Here is a 15,854-nt window from a genome sequence, read left to right on the forward strand (position 1 = left end):
GGAATCAAGAGTTTTACCAATAATTAATGTAAAGGAAAGGAATTCCTAATAAAAAATGCAGGAGGAAATGTACATAATCATGTCAAAATAACAAGAATGTGTATTTCAAATTCTAAGCATGCAATGAAGTCAAGAATTCAATTTTAGCAATATATTAAACTGTAAGGATAAAAACTCTCAAAGTTGTATATCTATCTCGAAACTTAAGCACACAGATATCTTAATAACTTTAAAAACATGCTTATAAAATTATTATGTACTTGATAATAACTAGTCAACAAATATATATCTTCCTACTGCAGCCTCATTCTCAAACTTCACCATGATCTTTTAACTTCATGCTCAGTTTTGTTGTGAAACTGCAATGTTAAAAAATGCAAACACATTGAAAGAATGGAGTAGAAAATTAACTCCAAAGAAGCTGAATCACATTTCCACCACATGATAAATTTATTGATAATGCAAGAAGTTATCAATCATGTTTTGTCAAGAATGCTCAACATGACCTACCAAGAATTGCATCAATTACTTTAAAATATCAAAACACACAAAAAACTGATATTCCCAGTAACTAAATTATGGCCAAAATTACATAGCTTCAGCCCTAATTCATGGCAATGACCAATGTGCTAAAATTAAATTATTTTTTCATTTCTAGCCAGGAATAATTTTTCCAACCAGAATTTACCACAATGTAACACAAGGAACAAAATATATTCTAAAATTTATTTATTTTTATGTACATCTGTTATAATACAGTCATTTATTTCCTGAATTTTTATTGAAGTGTAACAACAGCCATTTATTGTTTATTTTCAGAATAATACAGTACAAAACGCAAAATATAGACACTCAATAACTCGAATGATTTATTATTCAAGGCTCCCATATAATTTTTTATTAGCACCAGAGGTGCTATTAATCTTAAAACTCACTTTGTATCACTTTTCAAATTGCTGCTAGCAAATGTTATCATGATGTATTATATTTTGTTTTTAAATCACCAAGAATCTGCATGCATATATGTATGTGGAGAAACAATGACACTCAGACCAATTGAATTAATACATGTAGTCCTCCACCCAAACATAGGCACCTCTATGCCTGGATTTTGAATTTATTATTTCATATTTTGTACAAAAATAACATATTTTTGTTTAACAAACTTAGCGAAATGAAAGTGGGAAATGACAACACTGTTCAAAATAAAACATTTTTCTCTCCAGCATGCCAGATTGCTGCAATCTGGGTAAATGCAAGATATTTATCTTTCAATTTTAATTCATAAATTTTGCTATATGAAAGCAATCTATTGCCATTGCCTCAAATATTTACTACCTCCATGCACTACAGTGCTGACATTCTGTAAAGCATAAAATATTTAACTTTCAAATTTAATCTTTCTGTGAATAAGTAGCAAACCAAGTAAGTGAAAAGCAATAGATGCAGTTCTTAAAGAATACTTTTTGCACTTTTTAATCTGATTGATTTAAATAAAAATGTATTTAAATCATAAGATGTTGAATTAGAAATATTAAATATTTTTATGAAATGACACTAACCAATATATATTTTTCCTCTTTAATGACAACTTTTTTAGGTAGTTGGCCACTTCAGTGGCTACTTTTCAAAGAAATAATACAATAACTATAAAGGAAATGTATGGCAATGGCCAATTATTCTTGATATCAAACTTTGCATTAACTGATAAAATAATTCAATAATTTTCTCATTTCTTAATACATTGATGTCACCAAGATTTTTCAACCCTACTTATGAAAAATAACTTTTTATCTCTTAAACACACTTTTGTGTCAGTTTCCTTTTTAAAAAAATTTTAATATATCTGGCATATGAAAAGCAGAGAAATATATTCAATATAACCCCCCCCAAAAAAAAAACAATAAATTAATATAAATAAAAAGTCTGAAAGTTTTCAGATTTCACATTACGCACAAAGGGGTGTTTTTTTAATGTTTTTTGTGCTACTTTTATTTATTAAATATCATGTTCTTTGCACTTAAACCATAAAACTCAATTCAACAGCAATAGTGTAAAATAATTTTAAAATGAACATATCCTTAAAATTTCCAATACACAGTCAGATGTGCTGGAGATTAAAAAAAAAAATTGTTTTTTCCTGTACAGTGTTGCTCGCTTTGAAATTGTTGAGTTTCTTAATAAAAACTCATAAATGCTTTACAAAATATGAAAAAGATAATAAAACAAATTCTAAATTTGGGCTTCCAGATGCCCATATTCGGAGGATGATTACATTATTCAAAATTTGATGGCTCTACGTACCGTTGTTTTATCACAATACGAGAAACATACATATATTTATGAAGATTCTTCATTATTTAATTTCTTTAAATATAACACAGGGCGATAGTATTTGGTGGCAATAGTTTGAAAAGTGAATCGACGCAAAATGACAAAATGAAATTAATAGCCTTCTGAGCTAACACTCCCTTTGGGCTAAAAAGAAAAAAAAGAAAAAAAAAAGAAAGAAAAAAAAAGAGGATCCTCTTATTTAGTTTGATTTAATTCAAGCTGACAATCCTTTTGCTGAATTTCTGAATCTATTATAGATATTTTTTTTTAATTTAAACAAAGCATCAAACAAGAAATGTGCCTAATTTTTTTATATCTACTTCAGTTCAAGTTAATTTTAATCAGACAAAAAATGAGTGTTTTGCATATTATTAAAAGATAACATTCCAAGCTATTTCATTAATTAAATTAACACATTCACTGCATCTATGAGAATACTTGTAGTTGGCAAAACTGGGTTTATTTGCCAGCTACAAGATAACTCGTTACTGGCCACTTTACTCAAATGATAAAATATGAGTATTGCTGTAGTAATGCACGCAACGCTTGGGAATTTCGTGCGAGACTGGGACTAAGTAATACACTTGGCATATTGAAATGGAGAATTCATTTCTCAAAATTATAACTAAATGTTTAGAATACAAAATCATTTCCTATTTTGAGAGGGGTTTATTCATTTGGGAAATGTTATAAGTGGGTTGCTCAAAGTTTTGTTCAGAGGCTCAAATAAAACTAATGGGAAATAAAGTATCCCATGTGTGGAGCTTTGCATGAATGTGCAGAAAAGGTGAGTACTGTTTATCTAGTTCTGAGTTATCTCGTAGCTGCCAAAGGGAGCAAAAGTAGTATTTTATATGCCAACTAGAAGTATATTCATGCGAATTTACTTACGTCTAAAAGTTATCTATTATACATATATTTATATAATAAAACAAAAATAACTTGAATGCATAAAAATGCAGATAAGATCTTGGTGCATGTGAACAGATGCACTTAATCAGCTTGGCAGCGAATATGTTAAGCTTATGTTCATTAAAAAAAAAAAAAAAAAATTTAGCCTGAAAATTAAATGTTATATATATATATATATTGTTAAATTCACACACACATATATATACATATATAAATTCTTAATACTATTGACTAATAAAGCTAGACTAATAAAGCTATGTATGTAAAAATACAAGATAAAATGAACTCTCATCTTCAACTTAAAATCTTTCTAATATAGAGTATACAGCCTTTCTTAACTATGGCAAACTTCATGTCATTTAAAAGCAGGTAAGTTCATCAAAATCAAACATAATATAAGATTCATTAAAATATTTAGTATGATTATGGAGTAAATGTGCCATAAACACAAACAGATAAACTGAATGATATTATATTTTGCAATATGTGAACATTTTAGGTCTAATCTCAATATGTGATCTTAACCTTAGATCAGTCAATAGAACAAAAAGCTGTTAGTCCGCTTATAATATTTTGACTTGAGACAACAAAGGTCACAACTTGTGATTTCAGAAATATGAAATAGATAATTATTTCATCAATCATAGAAAGATACTTACTTGCACATAGCTCTGTCCTGGATTAAGTTTGGCATAGATGAAAAGTATCCGTTCAACAACTTCCCAGTGAGCTTCTTGTCCACACGATAAATGCTGATATTCTTCCTGTGCTCTTTTTTTGAACAATGAAACCTAAAAATTAGAAATAACAGATAAAAAATTAACTAGAATGACAGGGCAAAATTTCAAACATGTAAAGCTAAAAATATCAGCGAATTATAAACATCATATAATAAAGATTGCTTTGGATACTAAGAAAGTTGAAAAAAGTACGAAATGATTTGAAAGGAATGAATTTCATCATAGCAAGCAAATTGTGCTTAGTTCCTAAACCAGAACTTCAAAAATGCAGCTTTCAAATTCTGATTTCTCAATGGTTTTAAAATTATACATACATTTCAGAAAAGAAATAGGTTTCTTTGATCTAAAACAGATATTTATCATACCATAACCATTTTATTTAACAGATTTCTCATCTTCTGAACCTGCTGCTCTCACTTACCAAGATAGTTTCATGCAATCAAGATTTTAAGACATTCCAAGGCTATCCTAAATGACTTGACTGTCATTTTGCCAGACACCAAAAAGATTTTTTCAAGCATTATGAAACGACTGCATGCATTTCAATGAATGTCACCTATGTTGCATCTATGTTGAAGTTGACTATGCAACATTTTATCATATTAAAAAAAAAACATATAAAATGCTCAACTAGTATTTCACAAGAACTTTTGAGCCCAGGCATTTTATAAATGTTTATGTTTCTTATCACCTAGTTCAGTTTGACAACTTACTGTAATAATTCCACAGTTTTTTTGATTAATTCTAGGACAATAGCATTTGTTTAAAACCACAATTTTTAGTCAGTAACTATAAGTAAGTGTCATTTTTAGTACATAGTTTAGTTAGTTTTTATACTTCACAATGTAATCCATTTTAATACAATCAGTGTCCCCCTTCCAGTAGTCGAGTGGAAAAGGGTTTAAATACTGACTGTTTAAACTGGATTCAAATCTTGGGGGAACAGGCTGTCTGCATCAGGCCTATGAACTAATTTCCCTCAGGAAGCTTTCCATGAAAGCAGCACCATTTTCTTTCAACAGAAAACTCTTGAGTGCTTTGCTACAACTGAAAACAAACAACAGACTTAATGCAGGATATATTAGACAATTAACCTACTGAAAAATGGAATGAACCTAGCCAATTCTCGTTTTAATAAATATGATAGATCTTAATTTCTAGATAAAAAAAAAAAAAAAAAACTATCAGCATTTAGTTAAACAACATTTTATTTCTAAAAGTTTTATTCTTAGTTAATTTCATTTAAAAAGTAATGTAAGAGAAAAGTCTAGAGGTACAATAATTAAAAATTGATATGTAAACACACAGAAAGAAAAATTTGAAACAGAATAGTTAAGAATGAAGTAAAAGTTTAAAGAATTGGTCTTTCCTATTAAAAGTTTAAAGCATGTTAACAGTTAAATCTTAAAGACCAATTTTCTGTAATTCCTAATTGTTTTATAAAGAAATCATTATATGCAAATTATAGATGGAAGTGAAACATTAACAAAGTGTTGATAAAACAGGCTATTCAATACACTTCTATGATTTCAACCAAAATTGTTTAATTAAGTATCAATACTGAATAATTTTTCACACAAGAAACAGTCTACTTACTTTACATCAAGCTTCTTAATATTTTTAAATCAAAAAGTTACTGGATTCACTGATTGTCATAATATTTAAATCATTTTATAAAGCAGGTTAATAACTATTAACTAAAATTTAATACTAATTCATACTATTAATAATTCTAATTCAAACTGTTAATAACTATTAACTAATATAATATTAATCCATACTAAAATCATTTGTTTTACGTTCCATGATGAAATTCTGGCAAATATTTCATTTACTGTCGTGGTTATATGTACATTGCAAAGAGTAATGTTAATCTTCCATTACATTAAAATTAGAAAATGCTGATAAAATGTACAGTTATAATTTGGAAGCAAAAAAAAAAAAAAAAAAATCTTGGATAAGCTTTGTACTTTACTGGGAGAAGATTTTCTTTACACATGCATGCATACACAAAAACGAAAAACATATTTCGAGCATCAGTAATATTTATATACAATGCTTGAATCTGATAGGGTTAGAAAGCAGTAAATAATCCTGTCATTTTCATAACAATGCAGAGTCTACCATGCAGTTAAATAAAATACTTTTAAAATAAATTATCCTGTAAAAAATGTTACCTTTAAAGCTTACAGTTCATATTTAAAAAAACAAAAACTAACATTTGTAATACCAAGTCGATTCCTGGTAACATTTGCGGATCTAAGTACTGTTTGTTCCACTCTATCTCTTAAAGATTCAACATCTTTTTTCCCAACTATTGATTCGCAAGGATAATCTGTAGCTTGCTGGAAAAATGAAATATCAGGGCATAGTCGTCTGCAAAATAATACGAAAGAAAATAAAACAAAACTGAGCATTTTAAAAATCAAGCTACATAAATAAGACAATTAAAATTAAAAACAATTCCATGAGAATTTTCAAAAGCACTTGTTTGCCCAATAAATCAAAAAGATTCACAAAGAGAAATAAACAGCTTACATTTAATAAATATTTGCCATTAAAAATAAATTGACAATATTTAAAAAAAAATAACATTTGTCATTATTGTTTGAATCTTTATAAATGATTAAAGTTTCAGTTGGCATGACTGAGAGATAATTTTATCCATTTATGTAAACAGAGAAAAGTATATCATAAATAACTTCCCTAATTGAAAATTAGCATCTAAATAAAATCTTAGTAAATATTTTTCACAGAAACTATATTGGTATTAAATAAGTGATAACTAAAACCGCTTTATTTATTTTTTAAACTCGCAGAAAAGAGCAGTAGAAAATCAATGTTTAGAGTTTCATTTGCATCCTAGTGTGTAGGCGTGTTTAAATTAGGGACTTCGGCGATTCCGGATTATCGATTTTTCCGGATTATAGATCATCAGTTTAAATCTCGTAAGATGGCATGCAGAAATTCTAAAATTAAAATATGAAACCGTAATTTATGAAATAAAGAACAATTATGATCTAAAGGGTATCAAAATTTACAAAATAAATAAATAAATAAATAAATAAAAGCTTAATATTTATTTGTTTACTTTATTAAACATTTCTTTCAATGTAAGTTGTTTAAGTTGCTTCGTTTTATGTGATAATAATTTCTCTTTAATTCTATAAACAGACATAATTTCTTGTTCAGTTACAAAGTTCCACTGTTCAAGTCCCGTTAATTGCTGTGCCGAGAATACCGACTAACTTGTCAATCGAAATTTTTTTGTTTTCACTAACCTCTCTGTCACCTTCTTCATGTCTTTATCCATTTTTTGCAGCAATTCCACTTTTTGTTTGATGGACATCGAAACATACTTTCGTTTTGTAGATACTTTGGGAGCTCCAGCATCGGAAATTCTATTTGACATAATCGAAAGTTCAAGTTAACTTTCATAAAATTGCTTTTACAGTCTGCAAAAAATAATAAGCCGGATCCACTTCGAAGATTAAGGAACAACACAATCATCAACATTAACTGAAATAGATAATTAGATAATTTTAGCTTATACCGTTCGTTATACATTAAACGCACACGCGCTGTCGTAAAGGTCTTAAGCGCACGCGTAAACGCCTATGCGCATGTGTCAATGCGGCGTATGCGCAGAAAGTTTCTAGCTTTGAGGTCCGGATTATAGATCATTCCGGATTATGGGTGTCTGAATTAACGACTTTTGACTGTACTTTATTTGAAAGTCCAAGAAATCACACACAAAATTCTACAAGCACCCATTTTTTGCCTAAAGTTAATTAACATGTATATTTTTATTATACTACTTAATGTCTAAATATGGCTCAATTACAATTTCAAGTTCACCTGTACAGAGAAGAAATTTACCAGTTTCTTTGCAACAACAATAAACAGTAAGATGAAACAAAATGCTAGCTTTGCAAATTTTGAAAGAGCATAAAGTATAGCACAATGGATGACTTAAAGAGTTAATTAAATAAAAAAAATGATAGTGAAGTGATTAAGGCAAAGGAAAGTACATGATAGTTATCTTCTTATACATAGAAATGGCTTTGAAATGGACTAGGAAGTGGCTCATTCATGCTATGGCGGAAACATGAAATGGCAAAAATATGTTATGGTGAAAACATGAAAACACCTATACAACGGCTCATTTGCCAGGAATTAAAACATAGACAAATTACCAATATTCAATCATTTTATCCACGCTGCCACAATTTTTTCAATGTACTAGAAAAATGTTATGATATAATAACATTTTAACAAATGAAAATTTAAACATTCTTCAAGGACAGAGCATTATCTGCCTTAATTTAAAATTTTCACAACTCAATTAGTTCCAGTGTTTTTGTTCATATGAGCAATCAGATCCTTAGCAGCTTAGAATGAGATTCAACAACAGTAATACTAGGAAATTTGGAACATATTACCAATTGAAATAAAATGTATATGTACATTGTTACAAAAATAAATATTTACCTTACATCTTTATTTATCTGCAGTAAAACTTCATTGTCTTTAAAATATGCCATCCATTTCCCATCAGGATTAGGATTAAGAGGCTAGAAATAATCAAAAAAAAATTTTTATTATTATTAAGAATTTATTAGAAATATTACAGATTCTATATAAAGATTCTATATAAATTCTGTATAAGAAATGTTACTGGTTGGAAAATACAGCAGATTCTGACTGATTGGATTAGCAAAACAAACATTTATTGCAACAGACCTTAACAAAAAGAAACTATCTCTTCCCGAAGAATGTGATGCCTACATTCAGAAGCCACTATCAATAATAACATTAATGAAATAACTTTTGCATGAATTATCATTATAATTTTCTGCTACTGTAGTGATTCTGTTATATTACAAAGTGCTAGTTAACATGTTTAAGGATCCAGGTAGAATTATGGTTTCTCTTCAAAACTGTAAAGTATCAAAACAGGCTCCATATAATTTTAAACTTCGAACTGGCAAGCATCCTATACAATTCTAGCAAACAGTTTGGTCACAATGTGAAGCTAGTGAAACTTAAGTGCTCTGTGACTTCTCTACATAAATACTTTGTTTATAAAAATGAGGCTTAATAAGACTTTTACTGTATATAAAAATAAATGCGCATAAAATTTAATAGTTTATTTGCTGACGTTTTCCATCTGTTGACAATTTTTTTTTAACAGTTTCTTATAGTAAAAACCTTTCTTCCAAAATAAATATGCTTAATGGTATCGCTTTTAGGAGATAAAAAGCATTACAGAATAAATTTTCAAAATCTTTGCAAGAAGATAATGACAATGTTTCTTTTAAAATGAAAGCAAGCATTTAAAATAGATTTGATTACTGAATAAAATGGAGGACTATCTGTCTCACAGAAACATGTTTTTAAGGAAGGCTTTTGAATTTTAACCTATAAAACTTACATCTTTATGCAACACAGCTTCTCAGGAATTAAGCCATTCACACTTACTTTCTTTTCATTCCTTCATTTTCACAGAATTTTATTCATATTCATAGTTTTTTCCCCTCCTTGAAGTTACACAGCATTGGAAGAAATTAGCAGAGATAAAATGAAGTTTATTTCTTTCTCTTAATTGGCCCAACTGTTTAGTAATTTTCTCACTGCTTCTTCACTCTTTTTCTAGCTAAGATGCTTTCAGATGTATGACTCATGGGACTTAAAAATTTTGAAAATTTTTGACATCAGGCTTTGTATAAAATTTACTTTACAGTTAATTGTAAGTGCATCATATCCAAGTGCTTCATGTAACAATGCATATTGCTTGAAATTCACAGAGGGAATAAACATTTATGCCAGCCAAATGCTTTTACTGTGTACCACCTCAATGAATCATTTTTGCACCTACATTCCATTATAAAATCTGTTTATTTTGGTCCTCTCTCTGAGTCTCTATATTTTTGTCAGATATTTTTAAATACCTTGAATAATCACAACACGATAAATTAGATATTAGACCAAAATATTTATTTTGCATAAGTAAAACGAAAACAGTAATTACGGTTGAGAGAAAATAGTATTTATAGGAATACACCATAAGCACAAATTAGTGAGCCAATCAACAAAAGACAAAAAATTTCATATTTATAGACAATATACAAATTTAAAAAAATGCACTTCATTAAAAAAAAAAAAAAAAAAAAAAAAAAAAAAAAAAAAAGGTCTTACATGGTCGTCTAAAGTAACATCAATACGAGATCCAGCTTTATTTTTTGATCCTGGTGTAACAATCATTTCTTCTACAAAATGATCATATAAATTTCTGTTTAGAAAGGAAAGTACAATTAAAATGTGAAGGATATGAGAGAAACATATAACAAAATAAAACTCAGTATGCATACAAACAAAAAAGAAGCTTTACTTTAAAATTAAAAATATAAACTAACTTCTAACATAACATTCTAAATCAAACAGTCTGGTTATAGTCAAGCTCACTAAAATCCATTTTAATTTATCTACCAGATGGATTCTTAATCTCGCTGATAAACAACTTGATTTGGGCCACACAGCTATCTTTTTTCCTGGATTACATTTTTGACCTTATTCGTTACCTTTAACCACCCTCAGGTAACCATTAAGTTCAGGTAACCCCTCAGTAAACCATTTAGAAATACCCTCATTATGAGGAGTAAGTACTTCATATTTTAGGTAGAATTAGAACAAACTAAGACTGATTTGACTGTTGCAGCCCACACTGGTGGAAAACATCACCTTTCCCCCCCTTCCCCCTTCCTGCAACTGAAAATTTGTGGTAATATTTTATTCTTGCAAACAGCAGCTCTTTGCAGCCCCAGAGAGACGGGAATATTATTATTCTCTTTTCCAATAAAATTCACACATCAGTTGTATTGAACAGTGACCTTCGAGACAGAGAAGGCCATGACACTCGTCGAACAAGTCAGAGATGAGTCATGCTTTCTGTCCATCGTTTTTCCACCATTAGTTTTGTAACTACCACGAGGCGTGTGTACGTTCTTGTAAAGCTCTAAATTTGTCAATATAGTTTGTTGTTTAGTGCTGACTTTGTTAATATTGTAACAATGCCTAACCATTGTTGTGTACCTAAGTGCAATTCTAATTATGCTGGAACTGAAAATTATGTGAGTATGTACAAATTTCCAACGGATGAAGCAAAAAAGCAGCTTTGGTACCATAAGATTCCTCGCACGAATTTCATACCATCTAAATGAAGTTTGTGAAAAACATTTTCGCAAAGATATGACTGTGCGTGAAGATGTATTCACAGATAAAACTAGGGCAATTTTAAGAATTCTAAGAAAACGTTCAATGTTAAAACACGATGCATATCCATGCATATTTCACGCATGGACCTTATAAGAAATTGACCAACCCAAATGGCTTTTCTCCCTCTTCTGACGCATTCCGGGTTGACACCTTCATCACATCTGGAGGAGTAGGGACGACTTGCAGAAACTTACAATGGTTGACTATTGCAGTGTGCATAATTGTCAAGAAAAAATTGGTTGTAGCGCCTCATTTCACAAATTAGAATTTCTACATATTTTTATTTTTCAAACTCAGATCGATTTAAAAAAATTTAGCATATTTATCAAGCATAATTAACGTTCCAAATAATTATAAAGCTGTTGCATGCTTTTAGGGCTGGATATTTTTTTAGCTTTTTCTATGCTAAAAGAAAATTTGTAACTACTTCTTTTAGAAAATAATATTTTAAATCTGAACTAATAGAAAATTTCAAATAAGCAATTTTCTCTTGCAATTTTTATGCTTTTTATTGGTATAAATAAGAAAAATATACTAAAATATTTTAAAACGAATTTTTAAAAGTTTTTTTTTAAATTCTAAATTATGCTGTTTTTTAAAAATTATAGATGAGTATGGTAGCGCAATTTCTATGAAGGAATTTTATTTCAATTATATTTCATGATATATCATAGTGATAAAAACTTTTGACTCCTACATTTAATTCTAATATTAAAATTGTATTTTAACCGTAATAATTAATTTGGTTGTATTTTATAATGATTATTTTTTAAATTTATTTTTCGTTCTGCGTAAGATTTTTTTTATTTACTGTTAATTTAATTTATTAGCCCAAAGGGGCAGTAGCCTAGAAAGGCTGTTAAGTTTCGAAGCGGCATTTTGCGCTGTTTCACTTTAAATGTCCGTTTCTCCTTTCAAATTGTTGCTACCAAATATTATCGCCCTGTATTATATTTAAAGAAATTAAATAATGAAGAATCTACATGAATGCATGTATGTTTCTCGCACTGTGACAAAAACGACAGTATCTAGAGCTTTCACATTTTGAATAATGTAATCCTCCACCCGAACATGGGCATCTGGACGGTCGAATTTGTTTTCATCTATTTCATATTTTGTAAAAATTTAACGAATTTTTAATAAAGGGAACACACAAAACGTTAAAAAAGGTCCCTTTTGGGCATAATATAAAATCTGAGTGCTCGTAGATTTTATTCCATCTTTTTTTCCCCCCTTCATTACACTCCAAATTTTATGAATTATTAAAATAAATAATTCACTTTAATGTTAGTAATTTAATGGTCATAAAATCAAATAAATGATCGTTTTGTAATGTTATTATAGTTTGGAAAATCACTGCCTGAAAATGTTCATTAAATTAAAAAAATTATCAGATCTTGTTTAATTTTACCTTATTTATTTCAAAGCATCACGTATTATCAATCTTATTTAATTTTACTTTATTTGTATGCAAAATTAAGTTCATAAATTTTGTGCTTAGAGTTTTTACTGTTTTACCAAAGTAAAGATGTGCGTAAAAAAATTACGCGTGGAAAAAATGCGCGAAATGCAGTAAAAAGTGCCTTAATGAGATATATTAAATCCTATTTGAAAAAAACTGTGACTTTCATAATCTAATCACTATATAACGTATCACATTTAATAATTAAAAACAGTTATGTGGTACAAACGCCATAGGTTTCAGTGTTAAAGTAAACCAGATCGTCCCTACTCTTTCTTGCGGACATGTCGGTGACGTGCGCCCCACCCACTGGGTTAGTGTATCTCTTATAAGGTCCATGATTTCATGGCTGTGATGTGGAGTTAAATGTATCAATGAATGCTTTAATATATATAGCTGGTTATTGTGTACATTCTTTGAAATTGCAGTGTGTATTCTGCAAAGAAAAGATCTTAAGTTTGGATAATTTATTGATTGAGGAGGGAGATTATGATAATCTTCTGTTATCTCAAACAACAGAAACCAAAGATAAATGCACATATTTAGATATGGTAAGTAGAGGTGGTCTTAAGAAACTGTCCATACTATTTTTTAATATTATAATCCATAGTTGTTGCATATTTAGAAAACTCATATCAAAGAAATATGAAACACATTTTCAAAAATGCCAAAATCAGCTTTCAGTCATTATTTCACTTTTTAAAATATTTATACGTAATAGTGGGCTACTTTGTAGTGAAATATGTCAGTCTTGCAACTGTGATTTAGAGTCATGATAAATGGGATTAAAAAAAGTTTCACTGTATGCTATTTCCTGAAGAGAGTTTTTAATGCATGTGGTATGCTACTGTGCATATTTAAAGATTTTCTGTGCAGTTTATGCGAAAAAGTTTACTGATTTTAGAAAATATATTTTTTGAATGAAATTATCATGATTATTTCAAAGAATAGAATATATTAAGGTATGATAGAAAGAACAGATGTTATAAAACCACTATAAATAACAATAAATATGAATGTTTAATTATATGATTTTTGTTATTATATTTAAGTATAACTTTAGCTTTGTTGCTTAATTTGATATATGTGATAATAAGGAAGCAATAAATTTTAAAAAATGATTTTGACATGCTGTTTAATGAAGAGCAGATTTTAATGCACATAGTAAGTTATTGTGTATATTATTGAAAGCTCTTCTATGTAATATGCAAAGAAAGGTTAATGATTTTAAAAAGAATATAAATGATAATCGTAATTCCTATTATCCTAAAATTTAGAAGCTAAAATATGTATATGCACCTGCATATGATTGAAAGAAATGGTGTTAAGAAATATCAGCATTACTACTAAATATTGTAATCCATAATTATTGCATTTTAATCATATAATATTTAAAAAACATTAAATTTTACACTAAGTGCAAATCGAGTTCTGTTATTTTTCTGTTGGAAGTTGTAATATAGCTCTTAGTATGAATACGAATGTTGCAAGTTATGTTTTTTAATTATTACATTTGAATACATTCCATCTTCATTGTTAATTTTTGTACATGCTTGTGATAGCAATAAAATTCATGATAAATGGGAAAAACTTTTTGTTGTGTGCTATTTAATGAAGAGCAGATTTAAATGTTCAGTTCTTCTATTGCGTATATTATTCAAATCATTTCTGTGTAGCACCCAAAGAAATGCTATTGATTTGAAAAAATGAATAAAATGGCCGTGAGAATCTGTCAGTTGTCTAAAACAAGTATATATATATATATATATATATCACAATCATCAGCATTGCTACTAATTATTGTACTTTTAAGAGCTTGCTATTTAAAAAAGACTAAATGATTTTTTATTAATTGGAAATAGTAGTTCTATTACTTTTTTGTGGTAACTTTCAAACACTGCATAGTTTATGTGTTTTTTAAAAACATTGCCAGTTGTGTAGGTTGTTTGTTAGGTTATCTCATTTCAAATATGAATGTTGGAAGGCCTTTTTTGTTATAAGATTTAGGTATGTTTCTTGTATGAAATATTTTTTATCACATTTATTAGCTAATTTATATCGTATTTCATTTACATACGTTGGAGATATAGAAGTTGATGGTTATATATTTCACTCTGAAATGCAAATAAATTAATACTTGAGCCTAGGTAAAATATTAATTATTATCTTAAGAACCCCTTCCCAATTTATCATGACAGTGGCAGTTTTCAATCAGCGTTTAAATTTTTGTGAAATGTTCGTTTGTTCTTTGGTTCTTTCAATTATATTTATGCACAAAGTTAATTAAAATATCTGTAAAAAGCCTAAAAAGTGAAAATAATGTATATAAAACCTCCTTTCTCTCAGCTACTTTAATTAAATAAGCAATATGATATAGTTATATTTCCGATGAAAATTTTAAAATCCAGATGACTTTCCGACGATAATATCGGAGGAAAGCTCCGCCATGTTTATCAAGTGTCATGGCCTTCTCCCTCTCGAATGTTAAGACTGAACTGATCAGAGACCATTTCAAAAAGTCAGACGTTTTTATCAGACTTAAATATTGATACACTAATTCATAACACCCAACTAAATTTCTTTTGACGGAAAATAAACTTCCTTGCAAATTTTATTTGCAGAAGAAATTCAGTTTCCATCACTAAAAGAAACTTAAAATCGTGCAACTGATAAGGCTTTTTATTGCTCTCTGAGGGACATAAATAAATGATGTCTTTAAGACATTTCTCTAAGTCCATTTCAATTATTCTCATGTACGTCAACATTAGTACTTGTTACAAAGAGTATCTCTTCTTGATCAATAACACTAACTCCATAGTTCTAGCTGAAAAAGTATCACTCCCATTAATTGGATCCCGTATTTAGGTATATATTTACACATGATAGACAGCACATAGGTCAAACATAAGGGGGGAGGAGGGAACTAAACTATTTTCAGGAAACTTAAATTTTGAATTTTATCTAGAAAAAATATTAGTTGTAGTCTCATGAAGATGTCAACAAAAAGTAGCAATTTTTGGGGGGGGCTTGGGAGAATTCTAGACTCCATAACAAATGTTTAAACAGATCTCATGTACAGCTATTTAGCATTTCCCCCCCTTTTTTTGGATGCCACTTCTCCCTTTTGGTTT

General features: G+C 28.9%; 1 protein-coding gene across 4 annotated transcripts in view; it reads right to left on the reverse strand.

Moving 5' to 3' along the window:
* LOC118198262 (TBC1 domain family member 13) overlaps positions 1 to 15,854 on the reverse strand; it is an 88,118-nt gene that overhangs the window by 37,806 nt on the left and 34,458 nt on the right. For all 4 annotated transcript variants that reach the window (XM_085820819.1, XM_035369903.2, XM_035369905.2 and 1 more), the window contains exons 6-9: positions 10,185 to 10,278; positions 8,478 to 8,560; positions 6,206 to 6,362; positions 3,906 to 4,037 (exon numbers count right to left, since the gene is read on the reverse strand). In XM_085820819.1, the coding sequence (XP_085676945.1) occupies positions 3,906 to 4,037; positions 6,206 to 6,362; positions 8,478 to 8,560; positions 10,185 to 10,278 (466 nt within the window). The remainder of the gene's footprint in view (positions 1 to 3,905; positions 4,038 to 6,205; positions 6,363 to 8,477; positions 8,561 to 10,184; positions 10,279 to 15,854) is intronic.

Source organism: Stegodyphus dumicola, chromosome 1 (assembly GCF_044657685.1).
Source record: "Stegodyphus dumicola isolate Sdum_Otavi_A_Nest chromosome 1, ASM4465768v1".
Lineage (NCBI taxonomy): Eukaryota > Metazoa > Arthropoda > Arachnida > Araneae > Eresidae > Stegodyphus > Stegodyphus dumicola.